Source organism: Sceloporus occidentalis, unplaced genomic scaffold, assembly GCF_023333645.1.
Source record: "Sceloporus occidentalis isolate IW3139 unplaced genomic scaffold, rSceOcc1.0.p SCAF_207, whole genome shotgun sequence".
NCBI classification, from domain to species: Eukaryota; Metazoa; Chordata; class Lepidosauria; order Squamata; family Phrynosomatidae; genus Sceloporus; species Sceloporus occidentalis.
This window is the reverse complement of record NW_028317187.1, coordinates 87,089-106,575: the sequence shown is the minus strand read 5'-3', so window position 1 is coordinate 106,575 and position 19,487 is coordinate 87,089. Positions and strand designations below refer to the sequence as shown.

Here is a 19,487-nt window from a genome sequence, read left to right as displayed (position 1 = left end):
TTAAATATACTCGCTAAAGATTGATGAATATTGTGAGTGCAACCATTGAAGTCTTGTGTTAAAAACTCCAGGAACATTTTTTTACTGTATTACACTACTTTTTTCTTTTTGTTCTTTATTTATTTTTTATTTTTGAGAGATTTGCGATCGTGTGTTTTCAAGCGCCCCTAGACGGAAGTCAATTTTGGTATACCTTTTCAACACTCGGTGGAGAGTGTTAATAGGGTTGCAGCTATAAACCCGATCCAAAAGAAAGGAAAGTACTTTATTCTTTTCTTACTTTTTCGGACATTTGGTTTCACCTTTTGCACGTTCTATACAAATGTCCACCATCCAGCTGTGAAGTGTTCTTCTCATTTCTCTAAATCCTGTAAATACAGTAAGAAATATTTGAAGATTTAAGCAAAAATAATTTGGACACAGCGAAAGAAGAGCCGTGGTTCCTGCGCTATTTGCTGATGCCTGTATCTGTGCCTAACAATTGTCTCTCCTGAGTGTAGAGCGTTCTGCTGGTTTCACGGGAAGGACCAGGCGTGATCACTAACAATAAATAAACCCCGGGTATCAGAAAGCTGTCGGGAAGTAACAGAGTAGTGTTGTTAAAGGCCCATAAACTATTGAAATAACTAATTTTCTTTTAGAAGCCAAAATTACTTTTATCTTGCCTTGGAATTCTCAATAAATGAGGTTCAACTGCTGAGATACATCTTGTTTTCAGTAGCTGTCTGATTGACAGCTGATGGGCTGCTCACCAAGAACGGGCATCGACTAAGTAACGTGGGGATCTAGTTAAGATTGCGCTTGGGGAAAATTGTGTTGCTCGCTGTAAGAGATGTGAGTGATCACCTGTCACCAGATCCCGTCTGCAAGCAGCGCCAGTTATCAATATGCACCTTTCTATATCGTCTTCATCAAGCCCAGTGGGGCTAGGTAGTAGTCAAGGGTGTTTAGTGAATAAAAATAATGAAATATGTTTTAATATTATTCTTTTTGTAGGTTCCTCAACATGTAAAATATATATGATGGCTTCTAAATCTCTTCACACGGACTGGTATGCTGTACTTGGCGCTAATCGCAGTGACAGCCAGGCCGAGCTGAAACAGAAGTATCAGAAGCTTGCTTTATTAGTGAGTATGACTTAACCTTCAGTGTTTTATAGATGTTACAGCATTGTCTAGTGCAAAAAATACATACAAATGGGCAAAAGAATCAATATGCAGGAGAGTTGAACATTTCAGCTCCCTGGTAATCACTATACATAATTGGTGCCCTCTGCAGGAAGGGCTGAGCTGGCCCTGTGTAATGTATAGCTAAAACAATCAGAGAAATCTTCTACATTACCAATACCAGAGTTCGACAAACCCAGGGTGGCTAGTTGCAATTGCGAAAAGAAACCATGTCCTAGTGCACAGTGTTTTGCAATCATGAATCTGGTGTTGTGAGTGCCATGTGGGCACCCACCTGGGTGACAAAATGCATGCCACGTGACCCTGATGGGTGCCTCACATCAGTTCTCTGGGCACCCGCAGAAAAGCATTGTGTGTCAAACTCTCAGTGGCAGAAGATGGGCAGTGTTGTGGCAGGTGAGAGGGGAAGATGTGTATGTGTACTACAGTGTCAGAGTTAGTGTGTATGTGTGTGTATATATGTATATATAGTGCTTGAGTAAGTCTGTGTCCATCTCTGTTTGCTTACTGTAGTATCAGTGTATATGTGTGTGTGCTATATGTATAGTGCCAGAGTCAGTATGTGTACTGTTTGTAATGCCACATTCGGTTTTAGAATGTCTATTTTTCTATATGTATAGTGTTAGCCAGTGTGTGTGTCCCTGTGTATAAGAGCCTGGTGGTAGCATGTATAGTGGTGTTTATGTTACAGTATGGGATTAGCATGGATGAGTATGCCAGCATTTAGTGTTAGAGTGTGTGTTAGTATATGGTTCCAGCATGTGTACATGAGCGGCAGTGTGTGTGTGTTTTGAGCATCAGATGTCAGCGTGTGTCTGTTACATATTTGTTATATATATGTTAGTGTATCGCAAGGATCGACAAACCAGGTTGGGTAATATATGACAATAAAACCATAATTAGGCAAGAATAAAACTAACTTTTGGGTGGCTCCTGGATCCAAACCAGATTTGTTGACCCCAGACCAATGTATTACGCTGCATTTTTGTAGAAGAACCACACTGGGGTATGGCTTGATGTATAGTGATATCAGGGAGTTGAAATATGAAGATGTTCTGCAAACTTCCTCTGAAGTGACTAGACCACAAAATATTATGGTTTTTAAGCCTTTGTTCACGGACTTCATGTGTGAGAGTCCCTAGTATTTCCTTATCCCATGTTTTAAAAAAATCCTAGAATGCTTTGCAGGGTTTCTCTAATACACATCTGACTCTATTTTCAGTTCTATTCTCCCCATGCATTATACTTACAAGCATGTCACATGTCTCTTATCGCTTTATTTTGTGTATTTCTCAGTTTCTTATATTTCTTTATAGCTGAGCGAGGGCTATACATCCATGTCATTAATACAATGAAGTCCAACACAAGTATGCAGATTTATATTGGAAAAAATATTGTTTTCTAACATGTGAGATGTTTGTTTTGAAGAAGATATGTTCACGTTAAAATTGTCTGTGAATTAATATGACCTTCTCTGGGCCTGAAAAGGTTAACTAGCTTGCGAGATGGGACTTCCTTGAAAATGAGCATCCATAGTCCCTTAAATATAAGAGATATTGTTCTAATATCAAGGCCTTCCATGGCTTTTTATGGAACAAGCCACATGGCCCCATGAGGTCTGAATTATAGTCTTTTCGGAATTCTAATCCGGACTATGTAAACCGACACTTAACATTAATGATGGCAACCTCTTTATAACAGCACAGGCCTCGCTTACTGGTCTGCGGAATGATCTTGTCTGACATACCAGTAAATCCATCAATTCTTCAATGGTGTTCTGGCAAAGTTGAACAGATACACTGTATGCCTCTCTAACATTTGACATGTGTGGAAAATCAGTGAAGAATGGCTTGACTCCAGGATGCCGAATGTGGGTATGCAAATCAAGTTTTATGTTTTATCTCCCACTGATAATTAGATGAGAACCCAGCCACCGCCTGATTCCTGTCAAATTCCACCTCCAAGATTTTATTTGATTGGTGTTGGCATGTTATCCACAACTCCGAGACCGTGCCAGACACTCCAAAATACTTGTGATTAAAATTAAACAAGTTTTTCACCCCACTATTAAGACCCTTCGCGCCATAACAAAGTGAGAGGGTAACACTTTGGTGTTTAATACACAGTTTATTATATAAGTGTCTTTACCTTGACGTCCCTCATTGCATCACCCCACTGATAATGACATGTGGCCACTCGTTGGATCATCCAAGCGCAGACAGCTGGCACTTTCTCTCCATGGGTCCAACAAGAAAAGATTTAGAAGCTCCAGCCTCCATCCTTTAGAAGAGTTTCTCATCCCTGATCCTCAATGTCCACCAACAGCGTCCATGGTCAGGACATCCAATCAAATTCCTACGTTTCACGCTTCTAAATGTGTATTCCTTATAGTTCTGTTATAACGCTCAAAGTAAATGAATGATAATAAATATTACTTCTCCATTTCTCCTTAACACACAATGCGCATGATTCATTTTGCAGCTAAATTACCTAACGGATGAAAATAGCACCGTGTGATTGGGTAGAGTCCATTCCCTATCATCATTGTTGGTCATCTGGCCAACAAAAATCACAATCACCCCTGTTTAACCTGATGGTTTTATGTTGTGAATAATCCCTTTAAAACGTGCTGCTGAAAGTTATCAGTCCTAGAAATGACCCGAGTTTTGACGAAGCTGTGCTGTAAACAGTCTTCGGTGAGACTCTGTTTAGGCTAAGAAGAGGAGATATAAATTAGATGTAAATAGGGGTGGGGGGTGATGGCATTTGGCCAAGTATCTATGGAAATGAAGCGCTTGTGTTGTTAGAAAAAGGATATGAATTTACATCATTGTAGCAATGAATGCGCAGACAATTGTTGCTGAGACAATAAAACTATGAAACTAATTCAATCCCATTGTCCGACGCCATCACTATGAATTTTTGTTCGCCCATTTTATATTTGCTTGAATTTTTGGGTCAGTGCCGATTAGACTCGGAATTGGCTTGCAGCTGTTGTGTATATGGAAATTGCTGTTTACAGGGACGAGACCTCAAAATATATGGAAAAAAATGCCTTTGTTTCCTTTTTTTTTTTTTTTTTTTTTTTTGCTGATATTTTAACATTCTTATTTTCTTGCAAATGCAGAGACATAATTATGACAAAAATATTAGTCATGCTTTTGTGTTAGAAATGTGCCAAATGCCTACTGAATATATGTAAACCGCCACATGCTTTTATATGGACAATGGTTATGATGGCATGGCCCCTAAATATATTGGCATTGGGTGCAGGGAATAATTATGATGGCATGGCCCCTAAACATTCACATTGGTGGAGGAGAATAATTATGATGGCATGGCCCCTAAACATTCACATTGGGGGCAGAGAATAGTTATGATGGTATGGCCCCTCAACATTCACATTGGGGGCAGAGAATAGTTATGATGGTATGGCCCCTAAACATTCACATTGGGGGCAGAGAATAGTTATGATGGTATGGCCCCTAAACATTCACATTGGTGGAGGAGAATAATTATGATGGCATGGCCCCTAAACATTCACATTGGGGGCAGAGAATAGTTATGATGGTATGGCCCCTCAACATTCACATTGGGGGCAGAGAATAGTTGTGATGGTATGGCCCCTAAACATTCACATTGGGGGCAGAGAATAGTTATGATGGTATGGCCCCTAAACATTCACATAGACATTTTGAACTGTTTTCGAGTCCCACTGAGAGGAAGGCGCTATATAAATACTAGGTGTTAGGTGTTGTCTTAGAAAAGGGGGCAATTCCCTACTAGTCCGAGCTGATACGTGCCGCCTCTGGGTAATGATTGGCTCCTTTGGTCAGCTTCTTGGCCTGTGTCAGAAACTATCTTTGACCTCGTAAGGTCTGTTGCAGCTTTGTGAAGCTGGTACTATGTAGCGGCAGCGTGGGAATTCCTGACTGATCATGAAGAGTTTAGACTTTAGCGGAAGACAGAGATTTCTTGAACATGTTATTGATGATTGCATTGATAATTTAATATTAACATCATTTGGCTAAACTCAGTATGTGAATGTTGGGGGATGGGAAATAAAACGCATACCTGCGTCTCGTATGTATAACAGCATGTCTGGTATCTATCACAGGTGAGCAGTGTGTGGCCACGCCCAGCCCCCTCCCACTAAAGGCTCTCTGGGGCTAAGCCCACCCCAGCTTCGGCTTGCCCAGCCCTATGTAAAGCCACTCCCCTAGAAGAGGAGGAGCTTCTGCGTAGCCTACCCTGGAAAGTTCACATGTATGATATTAACACATCATGTGATTACAACTAGTTATATCGCATCATTGGGTGCTGAATATAAATATTCATGTGAAACTGACGTCTTTGTGATAGAATGCTGGATAGGAGCAGTGGTTTGTCTAATTATTGACATTTACTTATTTCATTTTTTTTACATGGTTCCATCTCAAATTGATTTTTCTGTCCTCGTATTCTTTCACATATTATTTCACATATTTCCATTTATCTGATGTGTGTATTAATGATGAAATAGACAATGTTTTGTAGAATTTAGGGGCAATGCAGTTTATTTTGGCACTGAGAATAAAGATTCCTGAAAACTTTGATCGTCTTCTCTAGTATATTGAGGAAATTAAGCTTACAAGATTGGCCATTTTGTTATTCTTATTAATACGGAATCCTTTTCCGTTTTATGAAATCAACCTATCGGTGCCTGCTTTTGTGTCACATGACTGGTATAAAATAAGTGAATGAAACGTTTACATGATTAAATATCCCTGGAAAAGGTTTGGACAATAATGCAATGAATGATGTTTCGAGTCGGCTGGTGGAACAGCACCTTTAACAAGTCGTTATCCGCTCATCTGCCTTTTGTGTAAGGACTACATCGATTAAATAAATGTGTGTTTTTTTTTAATCGCTTGCATACATATTTTGTTTTAACTTGCTACAATTTGTATTCATGTCATAAGAAAGATGAGGAGAATAATGTGCTGTAATGTTTACACACACAGTGTCCTTTTAAAAGCAACAAAAAGGCTAAGTTATTAATCAGGTCTTTGGAAGTCCCAGGGCCCCGGAGAACAATATGAGGCAACTTTGAGTCCTTTGACAGCCAAACTAGACAGATTTGTTTTTTTGTTGTAAAATTGACTAATTGAGCTTGTCAATCGTTGGTCAGTAGCGCTGACACGGAACGGTCACAATACATGGACGGCTTTCCGAATGTATCCCGGGCTATCTTGTGACATGCATTAGGTGGCAGTAGCGTGTTGTACTTTGCCGTCTCCCCGCAAGTTTGTATTTTCTTCTGAAGCCACGGCAGTAACATGCTATGTTACACAAACACGTTGGAGCACTCTCAGAGCCACATCCATAATTTATCCCACGTATTCCTTGGCGTTCCCTACTTCCCTGATCTGCACTGGGAGCTTATAGTTCGTAGGAATTTGTTTGTCTCCTTTGACTCTGACTCAATTATTTCCAATACAGTGAGAAAAAAAACAATCCGGTGTTGGGTGTTTGTAGGCACCGCCTGATCTATGTTGACTTTCCACTGGCCTGAGGCTCAAATGCTAAGCATCTTCTTTAACTTGTTAATGCGGATTCCACCTCGAAGGTTCTGGAGAAGGTGACAGTGTACTGTTAATTGCGCTTGTCGCTCACCGGGTTAATTTCTTTCGCTATTAGACAAAAGATAATTAGAAAGCCGCAACCATTCTCTTTTCTGCGAAAACAGGGGGCAATATAATAATTTGTACATTAATTGTATTTTGGCTTGCAGGCTGGTGCTAGACGAATCGTGGCAGCCGGTGCTGAACTCCAGTTAACGTGCTTTTAAGTGTTGGGAGAAAAGTGAAGATGTGGAGTTTCATTGAGCAAACGTTCCGTTGTGTTCTTTCGTGAACAGTTAAAGTTGCAGCAAGACTTCTCTTATTGTGTGGAGGGGTGAATACAGTGTCTATAAAACGAAGACGTGTCTGCTTAATTACACATGTAACCGATTAACACAGATACGTCAACTGAGAGACGGGATCTCTTACTGACGAGATCCACTGAATGGACTCGCCACACACATCAGATGAATTGCAGTTGGGTGGAAGAACACATCATGACCACAACATGGAAATAACGTTCCTTCAAGAAAACTTTTTACGTAGTTTCGAGTGGGACAGTATTATCCACGCGTAGACGCAGCAAATCCACATCGTCGCTATTGTAGGATAACTGGGAACTCGGCTTGGATCGGGGGGGGGTATGAAAACCCCCAGAAACATGACAGAGCCGTGACCCTCAAAAGTGCTTCTACTGGCACCTAACTGGAGTAGTTTATATGCAATTACATGGAGCTGACTTCTTTCTAAGAAAACGGTTGATTCCTAGTTCTAGTTAGAGGGTTATTTATTATGACCGTCACCTTTCCCTTGCGTTCTTTTTATGCATCCATAAGGAGCTGATTAATTGTTATGTAATACCCAGATATTAAGATATTACAAAATAAATAATGTTGACTCTTTTCTTTAGAATGATGACGTATACCAATACATTTTACTAACTAACCAGATTATATTGCTATTGGATGTATTTGCTTGTTGATTAAAGATGTTTAAATGGATGCAGCTGATAAACTAAATAAAATATTTTCCTTTAAATGCACAAATATTCAATCCTAACATTTAATTTCTGTTACTTGAATTCAGATACGCGGGAAGTATGTGTATCGGGTATTGTTAACACAAGCAATTCTCCGCATTGTCAGGCTCATTAACCCTCTGTGTTTGTGAATAAGATCCACATCCCTGGTATCTGGATAAAATATAGATTGTAGCAACAATATTTTTTTTCCTCTCAACAACAAAAATATATATGTATTTTTTGTCTACATATAGATTCATATTTTTGGTAAATTTGCTTGTATCTTGTTTTCTAACCGTGGTCTTTTTTAATTAATGAGCTTTTTTTCCCTTTCTTTTTAAGTCGCAGTATCCCATTTGTAGTACTATTGGGAGTAAGTGCTTTGGTACCGTTAGCTAGGCAGAAAGCTCAATTAATATACAAAAAGCATGAAAGCGTTGACAGAACATGCTCCCCAATTAGTGAGCTGATGAACCTTGCCGTCCACAAAGGAAAACCCCATAGCTCCGGGCTAGCCGCGTCCACAAAACCTCTTTACATAACAGTAAGATGCTAACATTAAGTCAGACTAGTGCGTCTCTTGATATATTGGTGCTGTTGGGTGCCTGTAGTGCAACAAGTCATGGGTCCTTCAAACCTGTTGTGATGAATTAGGAGTGCTTATGTATACTGAAGAGACGCAGGGCTGTTTTGGGGAGCCCTGGGGCTATTATTTGATCAGCAGCTCCCTTCTGTAGCGTTCCTGAACGGTTTAACAAGGTGTTTAAAGAGGGCATTTGCTCAGGGGTATTGAGCCCTCTTCTGCCAAGTTCTTTCCCATGGACCATTGGGATTTCCAATATTGTTAAAATATAATTTTCTTTTATTTTCACTGTGAGTGTGTCGGCAAAGAATGTTTTATATTAAAAAAAAAAATATAGGTTTTGATCACATGAAAACCACACAAAAGCCTTTAAGTAGCTTTTTTATGTGTTACTTTCTATGGCAATAAAACGATCAACTCCTGTTTTTTGTATCAGGAACGTTTCCAATGCTACATTTAGTCATAAAAGTGTTAATTTCAGCAGAGCACGTGGAACAGCACCTTCAATTAACATAACTTAATAATTATTAATGATGTTGCTAACGTTCTAAAGATAGAAGATTGATTGATAAAAAGAGGTGGTAATGTACAACTAAGGGAGAGGTTTGTTCCGTGCAGATTAGACATTTGACGTTAGTACAGACCACTTATTAAAAAAAACTGGACATGAATGAGCCGTTTAAAAACTGGTAACTCATTTATGTTCTCAGATTATTGTAAACAAGCGCCGCTGTTCTACATACTCAAAGAATAAACCAGTTCCATCTTCTCTGTGGGGAATCACATGCTTTTGTTTTCTTAGTATCTAAACTTTGGGGTATCTCAACTTTTTCCTTTCCCGTTATAAATGCTCTGCATCAAGGGTATAGCCAACATTGGGTTGCTGTTCAGTTGTGGATAAAACCGGTTAACCCCGCGTCTAAACTATCCAGCACTATTTGTTTCCATTGCTTTGACCAACTCACTGAACCTCTGACTGCAGCGTCGATGGTTGGCCATTGTAGGTTATCTCCTCTAAGGTCATGACCCGTGGAAAGTACCCTTTGCGGCCTACTTTATGCCATAGGTTTATAATAATTACCTTCACATAGAAATGTGAAAGAACATCCCAAGATCACACATGGAATTTTCATTCGTATTCGTATTTATTATTATTGTAAAATCTCAGCTGGTAAAATGGCTCTAGAAACCGAATCTGCTGCAGAATACTAAGGTGAAACTTGATTTTATTTTTATTTTGGACACGTGGATGGAGCAATCATTTGTTACTATGTATGAAGAGAGTGTCCTAGATTAATTTAGAGACATGGAGGACATGGATCTTCTGGCCATGCAGCAGCAACCAACCTCCATGAAGTCAAGTAACAATGATACTTTATTATTTGCCCGCGTTGTTATTGTATTTGTATCTATTATATATTTCTTTCTCTGAATGTCCTTTTGCTTCCTGCAGTACCACCCGGATAAACAGAGCAGGAACACAACAGGAAAACAAGTAGAGGATGGAGCCCAGAGATTCATCGACATTAATCAGGCGTGGAAAATCCTCGGGAATGAAGAAACAAAAAAAGAATATGACGTGCTGTTGCGTGGTAGGTCTTCACGGGAAGACTCTTTCATTCCAGGCTATACATGAATTCCTATCAGCCATTTCTATTGTGTGCTTGAGTGTCTTAGCAACGTGAATTATGGAAGACGCTCGATTTAGGACTGTTTGTTGTTAAGGTTAATGTTTGTGGTCAGTTATAGCTGTCTTCTTCATACGATTCTACATGTTAACTTGTTTCGTACTACAGCGATATGACCCTCCTAGCATTTGTGAGGTTCGACTGAAGTATCCCTGATTTGTTCCAAATCATATTTTAAGAAGTTTATGGAGATACACGTGTGTGGGAATTACCAAATGTGGACATCTTAGCCCTTATACCTGACCTCCTTATAGATCGTATAGATTCTTCTATAATGGGTAAAAGTGGGCATATCCAGTGCTTTTGATTAATATGTGTGTATGTGCTGGATTGCCTTGGTTCCAATGTGTTCACGATTTGAAAAGGGGGGGGTGAACCTGTTTCAACAGAAGAGGCATATGCATTTCTGTGGTTCTACTGGAATCCACATAAAACAGTAAACAAATTCTGTAGTCTAGTTCCCTGTGGAATAGTATCTGATGTTCCCCATCAAGCTCCATGTGTAACATACATTGCATGTGCACGTTGGGCAGTGGAAAATGAGTTTGATACCAAATATATATATATAAATCCGCGGATCACATTGGCACACATTTTCGTGCCGCGTGTATCTGGGAGAATAGCTTCTTAAATCAGCGACAGGCTGTTGTGAGCAAGAAAGGGGGAATGTAGGTCAGATCTGTCACACACGGGCTCCTGTTACATGATGTGATAGCCTGTCTTTCTGCTTCAGCTTGGGGGCAGGAGTCCCTCAGCCTTCCATTAGAACCTTTAATAAATGTACACCCACCCTCCTCGCTAATGGGAGGGGTAGTCAATAATAGTGGATTGCCTATGGGGAAAACACTCAGTGGAACATTGCAGTAACACACTCTGGCTTATCTTTCATACGCAGCCACATCAGTCTTCGGTACATCTGCTAAAAGCAAACTGCCTCAGCTGCATTGTTTGATTTCTTAACTCATACCTACCTTGTCGATCCCCCGCTCCTAACACACTGGCCGAACGTTATGGGACGCTCGCGCTTTGTCAGCAGAGCTAGATAAGTAGACATTGTATTGAAGGCACAGATACTCAAAAATAACCAAAGAAACTCGGTTACCCCACAAGCATTTGACGCGTGTCACTGTTGAAGCTCCAGGTAACGGTCTGGATCAGAGGGACTTCCTTATGGACCGCTGAATTTACCATGATACGCAAGAGATACAACCTTATGAATAATACAAAAAATAACTAATCAAATAATAATCAGAAGAGTGCTATTAGCAAATAACTCTGATGTCATCACCCTTTTTAGAATGTTAAATTTAGACTGTGGATGTTCCATAGAGTGTTGTCTCGTATTGAGCCTGGACACTCATCGTTATTTAATTTTATTACCCTGAAAGAATCCCTTTAGATCTCTCTGAGCTGTAGGGCTTAAAGAGCCTGCAAGCTTCTTATTTGATCCTATTTTTCAAGCAGTAGGGTCCTTTCACTCTTTCCTCTCGGGGCTGGTAGGTTGGGTTGTTTGGTTTATAAGGTAGACTTACAGTGCTTTCAATATTTTTTTGTAAGAAGGCACTAGCCCTAAAATTCTAGGTGTTAGAGGTTACTAGTATACCACCAACGGGTTCTTCCCAGCTACAGAAAACAGAAGGTACTTTTCTGGGTGGACAAGTAAAAAGTGTATGCGCATTATTTAATTCATTAATTGCACTTTTTGTATTTCTGATTCCCATACTTCTTGTGTGTTAAACAAAAAACTCGACATAAGACTCATCCAAAAGGACCAGGGTCCAACATCCCTTCTGAACTGTATTTTCCCCATCGCTAGCGCCATCTTTTACGTATTACCAGTAGCAGTAATGCCATAGCTATTGTTATAAATAAATGATTCCTTATACGTGTATAGCTAAAATAAACCAGAGAATAAAAGTATGAAGAGTCTCTAATTACAAGTTACTGTTTCTGAAATTAAAATCAGATGGTTCAACTCATAGGAAAAAGTTGAATGAATCTGATGTGATATTTTGATGTTTCTCAATGCAGGTGTAGGTGACTGGCAGACATTATTACCCCCAGGTGGCATTGACCAATTACCCTAATTTTGAAGAAAAAGAAACAGTTTAGTTTCAGTAGCTATTTCGGAGTCAAGAAAGAATGTTTTCCAATTTTAAAGGCATAACCGGAAATTGCTTCAGTGTTTTTTTTTTGTCTTCTGCTAGATGAACATGAGGATTAAAATTTTGGTCGACTTGTCTTTTTTCAACCTAAATTACTGTTACTTCAGGGAAAATGCCTCTTTAAAAGTCTTTGGGCTAGTCTCCTCATTCTCGGATATAGAGCATATGTTTGGCAATAAGTATATTGGGTCTATTGGGTGACTTGTTTAGAGACGTTGCTGACCTATGCCCAGGGCCGGCCTTTGGGGTGTGCGACCTGTGCGACTGCACAGGGCGCCACACTCCAGGGGGCGCCGCTGCCACCGTAGCGTACCTAGCGGCGGGGGGGGGGGGCGAGCGGCACCCGGCACCCCTCCAGAGACGGACAGTAATGTCCGCCACTGGAGGAGCAGGCTCGCAAGGGAGCGGTATCGGAGGTCTTTAACAGACCTCCGGCTCCCTTGAGTGATTTTAAGCCGGTTCAAGGATCTCCCTTGAACCCGGCTTAACATCACTCAAGGGAGCCGGAGGTCTGTTAAAGACCTCCGATACCGCTCCCTTGTGATCCGCGCGGCAACAGCTTCTGTGCGCCGGGGTTTGTTGTCAGATCCCGGCGCACAACACTGAAGCCGCGCCCACCGCTGTCCGTGCCCTCTGACCCGGAAGAAGACAGAAGAACTGAAGAAGAAGAACGAAGAGGAGGAAAAGGAGCTGTAAGGAGAAAAGAGGAAAGGTAGGAAAGCATTCAGTGAGAGTGGATTGGTATGTGTGTGGATTAGTGTATATATGTGTGGATTAGTGTATACGTGTGGATTGGTGTATACGTGTGGATTGGTATACGTCTGGATTGGTATGTGTGTGGATTGGTAAGTGTGGATTGGTATATATGTGTGGATTGGTATATATGTGTGGATTGGTATACGTCTGGATTGGTATATATGTGTGGATTGGTATACGTCTGGATTGGTATATATGTGTGGATTGGTATACGTCTGGATTGGTATGTGTGTGGATTGGTATGCGTGTGGATTGGTATGCGTGTGGATTAGTATATGTGTGGATTGGTAAGTGTGTGAGAGTGATGGGTGTTATGCTGTACCATTTCCAATGTCTTTTTCATGATCTAATTATGCTCTAAAAGTACATCATAACTCCCATCACTCTATACTGTTCCATACAGTGGCAGAGCTGGGAGGCAGAGGCCTTGCACCCCCACCGCAGGACTCCTGAAAGGTAAGTGAACTTCAAAGAGGGAAAGGGTAGATAGGAGGGCGTATATAGGGAGAAGGGAGTGAGACAGGGGAAAGGGGGTAGATAGGGAGAAGGGAGTGAGAAGGGGTAGATACGGCAGAAGAGAGTGAGAAGGGGTAGATAGGGCAATCATGCTCCTATCATGCCAAGTCTGCGAGTAAATCCTGGAATCTGGGTATGCCTGGGCATGATGGGAATGTGATTGCTGTTAATCATATATATATATATATATGATATATATAGACTTGAAAACCGAAGTTGTTTGTGTGGTTATTTGGAAAGTCCCTGGAGTGCCGGTAACTATTTTTGGACTTATATATATATATATATATATATATATATATATATATATATAATATTATTTAATTGTTTTCTCCTATTTTGGTGTGTTACTTTAAATAAAAGTGTTAGATTTTTTATGGTGTTGGGGGGGTCATATTCGGTTTTGGCCAGGTAAATGCTGCACTTTCGGTTTCAGTCCAGAATTCGTTTCGGTGCATCCCTACTACTAAGCCAGACAATTAAGTGGTAGGCCTAGACCACATCAATGTTTGGCGTAGTATATAGTGATTGGGGTTTTGTTACAAGTTTTTATTCCTTTCTTTTTTTGGGATGGGGGGGCGCCAGAGGAGTAGTCCGCACAGGGCGCCAGAACACCTAAGGCCGGCTCTGCCTATGCCGATCGCTGGGGTGCCATACTTGGTTACGTGTAAAATGTTGCCTGGTGTATGAGTGCAAACTGTGTATCTAGGACTACTGGCTTCTGTTTTGATCTTTACGCCAGGTAGCTAGGATAGTAATTGGTTCCTGATCATGTTGGATAAAAGCCTTTGTATAAGGGTAATCCAAGAGAGGGAATTGCAAATAGGCCAAAGGGGAACGCACATGTGTCATTGAGCTAGTTTTAAATAAACACCTGTAAATGAAGAGCCTTGCTTTCGGTGGCAGTTGGCAAAGCGCTGCCGTTGTGACAGTATATTCCTCTTCGTAATATTGGCCTGTGATAGCAGGCATGGGATAATCAGATACTGGAATAATAAAAAGCCCACGGTTAATGTTTGATTTGTAGAATGTTTCATGTGAAATTGTATCAGAGAAGATGTTCCTCAAGACTGTAAGCTTGCGAGCCGGGCTGTCTCCACCTAATGTATCGGTTTATCTTAGTCTGTTAATTCTCGTCTTGTCGGACCCCTTGAATATATGGATTGTATTAAACGCTGCGTAGATTGTTGGCGTTTTATAAATAGATAATAATAATGTTTCTCATCCAAGGTGCCCACATGGTATCTTATAAACAAGGGTGTCCAGTCCGTAACTTTGGAATTCCCTTGGACTGAATAGCCCCATCATACATCAAGGAGTTACAATAAAATACCCCCCTCCCCTCATCATCTTGCACTTTCTATCTATGAAATGTATATTTTTTTTAGATTTTCTAAAGAAAGGTTTATAATTATGTTTCACCTTTCATTTGTGAAATTAGTCAGATGTTACAGTCCTTCAGGAGCTACTATAACAAGGGGTGTAAGAACCAGTTCCATTTTTTGTAACTATGCGCTACATATTTAATGTACTGTAGGTGTTTAAGATCTATTAAGAATGGCTTTATTGATCCTGTCATTTTTTAAGCTCGCTGATCTGCCTTAATTACATTAATCAGATTTGCACAAGATACCGAGTTCCCTGGAGATCCATAGTTTAGACCTACAGTAAAACGTGAGAATGCATTAAAAAAGATATAAAATAATGTACCCATTCTACGCAGCATAATATGTTGTTAATTAATGAATCGCATGGGTAAAAAAAATGGTCTTTTTTTTTTAAAGTGTTAATTACATTTTTTACCAGTACTTAAGGGCAGTTAAATAAGGTGTTTCATTTGCCCGTGGTGATTATTCATAGTGAAGCACCCAATATTTGACTTGTTACGGCCACTAAATTCGTGGATCGTTTCGAGAATAATTTTTGAACGCACAGAATTGTACAGAAAATGAAAATATAACATTCCACCGAGAATATATCAATTTCCCTTAATTTCCCTTCAACACAAATGAAAGGGACAGTCTTAATGCCCCGACACCTTTACTATAGAAGAATGTATATTAACGTACTCTGTAAGTCTAAAAAGACCCCTGCATGCACGCAGACCCCAATGCATCTCCTGCGGAATCCCCCCCCCCCGTGCTTTTGCATAAAAATGTAAAGGGACCACTCGCCTATCAAGTGCATATGATGGCCGGAGTGTCCCTTTAAGGAAAGATTCATAGCTACCCACCATAGTACGTTAGTTTCCCACCATACCCACTGGTCATTTAAACTAAGGTCTACGTGTTTACTTATTTCTGCATCCTGTATGTGAATTTAACCATTTAAACCCCAATTTTTCACATAATTGCCCTTCATAGTTAAGCTCATAGTTTAGAGAATGCTCTTGGGTTTTTATATCTTGTTTTATCTCACACCTGTGTATGATGAACCTCATCTGCCAGACTCCGATGCAGGTGTTGGGAAGCACTCCATAAAAAAATCAGATTTAAATTAACTAGACTGACACTAATCTGGGTAATGGCTAAAAGCAATAAAATGGCCCATCTGTAATTCCTAAACAATGATCATGTATGGGTCTTTGTTTTGAAACTTTGATGTTATAATAAAACTGCTTTTAGTTAAATATTTATGTCCTAATTGGTGCATATAGGCCTAAAATGACTTAAGCAGATTTGTTGACGATCACAACTGTCCTACTTAATAGAATATGATATTTCATAGAGTTTGCCCCCTCTGTTCAGTTTTGTACTACTATGTAGGAAAATTCACTTGACTCGCTGCCTAGTAATACAATTTCTAAGGCACGATGGTGACTGTGCTATAATTGCTGGGTGTCCGACAGATCAAGAAGTTAAAAAACATTTTAAACAACTTTTTCCAACCATGGTTAGCGTGGAAAAAACCAACAGGTAACCTTCCAGCTGTTGATGAACATTGACTTATGTGACGTCCACGGTATTTGGCAAGCTGGAGGTCTTTAGAGTGATTGTTTTAAACCAAATTGTGAGCTGCCTGTTGGTTAACCTGATCCAACAAATGAACCCTTTAGATACGACCATTAAACCATCCACCAAAGCATACAGCTACACGTCATACCAATAGTCATCTTCAGGTTTTATTTTATAGCATTCCACTAATCCTTTTTCCAATATTTAATATGTTTGCTGATAGTATGTTCTTTAAAAGTAGTCAACTTTTGATTAAAATTATCAACATCGTGTCTTCGGCCAGTCCGTCGGCAATGCCCAAGATGTTGGAAAAACCTTAGCTTGCTTATTTATAGCTAAAACTTTAATATTGTTTGTATTTTGTTTGAATGTGGTCTCATCTCACTTGTACAGCAGTACACTATGTACTAGAAGCCCTGTAGATCAAGGCTTATACTGCAGTATACATCTCCTTTTATATTCAATACAAATATATACGACAGATTCTGTTTTTTAATGTGAGCAGATTTACTCGGTAAAATAAATGTACTTCCTAAATCAAAACACAAAAGGGTTTTATTCATGAATGGGAATTTTGGAGCTCGGTAAGGCATTATATGATGTGTCCTGCTGCTTTAATTGGTGCTCCCACAATCTTACTTTGTCTTCAGATTAGGAATTCATTCACTGGATGCAGATGGTGCACCAGTGTGAAAACTTAATTTCAACCCTGGGAATGTAAAGTTACTGTTAAAAAGATATGTTTGAAGGAATAAAATTAGATGCAATGTAATTGTGTCGTTAAAGAATAGTTTGGGCCTGTCAAAGCATAAACTAAAAAAAAAAGAAAGCAAAAAGGAAAGTGTTCTTAACTGTCTTACGACGTAGAAACCGCTTAATGGTTAGAATTCAGCGACAATTTAAATATTGAAAGTTTTATTTTTATAAAATATGAAATTCTACTTTTTTTTTTTGTATGGTTCTATTAGAATCCGAGCTAACCCGGATGTGGCCTGTCGACGCTCAGATTCACCTGGAGGAGATGTCATGGAGCATCGGTATGTATGCAAATTCTTACACACCTGAAAAGAAAGGCTGTGTAACCATGACAATTAAACAATTGACAGTAACTTTAACATGGTAACACATAGTGGTACGGAAGGAGACGGGCGTCCTACTCTTGCCAGCGTACAATCTATTGGGTGGTTGCAAGTAGGACAGTAGGTTAAACATATGGAGGAGAAGAGTCAGAGGTTATTTATATAAATTGGCTAGACATGTCTACTGTTTCTGTGAGAGCCTCCCGGACCCTTCCTAGTAATTGCATTGAAGCGATAAATGAGGAGGATTGCTTGGCAGTGAACACGTCATTGGTATATTCCCGCAACGGTTCTACCACTGGCACAACTGCAGGGGTGACGGCTGTGACGGGGCCCGTGCCTCTAGGGGGCCCGGTGCGACCCCTTCTTTCTGTCTTTTCATACCAGTTCAAAATTGCTTGGAAAGGGCCCTTCCGACTGGGACCGCACCAATCCATGTCGGAAGAGCACTTTCTAAACTGTGTTGAACCGGCACGGGGAGCGTATCGGGATTGTTACGTCGCGTGACCCTGCGGTGAAACCGAGGCTGCCCACACCGTGTGCGAGTAGCCGGAGGGAGAGCTGCTGGAGCAGTGAGAGGTAAGCGGGAGCGGGCAGGAGGGGGGATGTATGTATATGTTTTTGTATTTATATATGTAAGCATGGATGTGCAATGTGTGTGTGAGTCTGTCAGACTGTACATTGACTAACCAGATGTTCTTCCAGAAGTGTACATGGGTGTGAGATGTGCCCCATATCTCCCATTTTTCAGTATTTACTTAACTAATGCCACCAATGCTTATATTTTAATTGGATGTCACGTGAGGTGGCAGAAGTAGAGTCTATTTTCAAAGTACCGCATTAGGGAACCGAAAAGCAACAGAACCTCGGACTCCCCGTTCACATCAGTAATCGGATTTTATATTAACCCACCAAGAGAACCATACAGGTTTATGTCCATCGATGCTTCTACCTTCAAAACAAAGTATTCATTTGAATCATGAATCTGGCTCTTTGCACTGATCGAGTTCCAGATTGGGGGGGTAATTTGTGCATTTCATCTGTTCCATATGTGCCCATTCATTTCTATACATTTCTCCTTGTGCTTCTGTGCCCATTTACCACCCTAGTGCAGTCGATGTTTTTGATATAGCTGAAGGCCGGAGAGAGCAGTGTTTATGTTTATTTACCGCATTGTGTTTTATCACCTGCACTTGTATTTTCACACCTCGCGCTGTTGGATCCATCGATGCGTTCAGTCTTGTCATGGTAAAAGGTGCAGTACGGAAGGATCCGTTGAATTGAGGAGGAATTTGTGTGAAAAATAAAAATGTGGGAAATGATTGTGGAAATGACAAAACCAAAATGGTTGATGGCTTATATCGGAGTATAATATAATATATATATTTAGGATTCCCTAAAAACCCTAATGATGTTTCCTGTCTGCCACCTTCTCTGACGCTCTGCTTTTAAATCTCACACATAGATCCGAGACAATAATGTTTGGTTTGTTTCCAGATGAAGAGAATTATTCTTTCCCATGCCGATGCGGAGGCCGATACATACTCTGTGAAAGTGATCTGGACCAAACTATCTTGGTTAATTGTGACTCGTGTTCATTGATTACAGAAATCTTAAAAGGATGATGAGGACATTATTAATATGTAAATAAAACATAACTTCATGTTTTTGGTTTTTTTAACTTGTAGTCCTTGTGTGAGTCTTTCAGCCAAGACCGATATTGGTCTTCTAAAGGTCAGGGAGGTCAACGTCTTCTCTGTGGGCTGGGGTGTTGGGGCTTTTTCTCTAAGCACATGCTCTGTAGTATTCACAACGGGAACAATGGGAGCCAATAACACGTATGTGAGCTGAACCCAGACATTCCGCTACTTTAAAGCAGCGCTTGAGTGTTACTTGAAATACCCCAAAATAAAGCAGGATGATACAACACCTAAA

At 40.2% G+C, this 19,487-nt stretch overlaps 1 protein-coding gene across 1 annotated transcript; it reads left to right on the top strand.

Annotated features, from left to right (window-relative positions):
- Positions 1 to 1,022: 1,022 nt before the first annotated feature.
- On the top strand, positions 1,023 to 19,177 carry LOC149277644 (dnaJ homolog subfamily C member 24-like). The gene is made up of 4 exons (XM_089502626.1): positions 1,023 to 1,127; positions 9,848 to 9,986; positions 17,442 to 17,510; positions 19,050 to 19,177. The coding sequence occupies exons 1-4, from the start codon at positions 1,023 to 1,025 to the stop codon at positions 19,175 to 19,177; spliced, it is 441 nt and encodes a 146-aa protein (XP_089358752.1).
- The last annotated feature ends 310 nt before the right edge of the window (positions 19,178 to 19,487 follow it).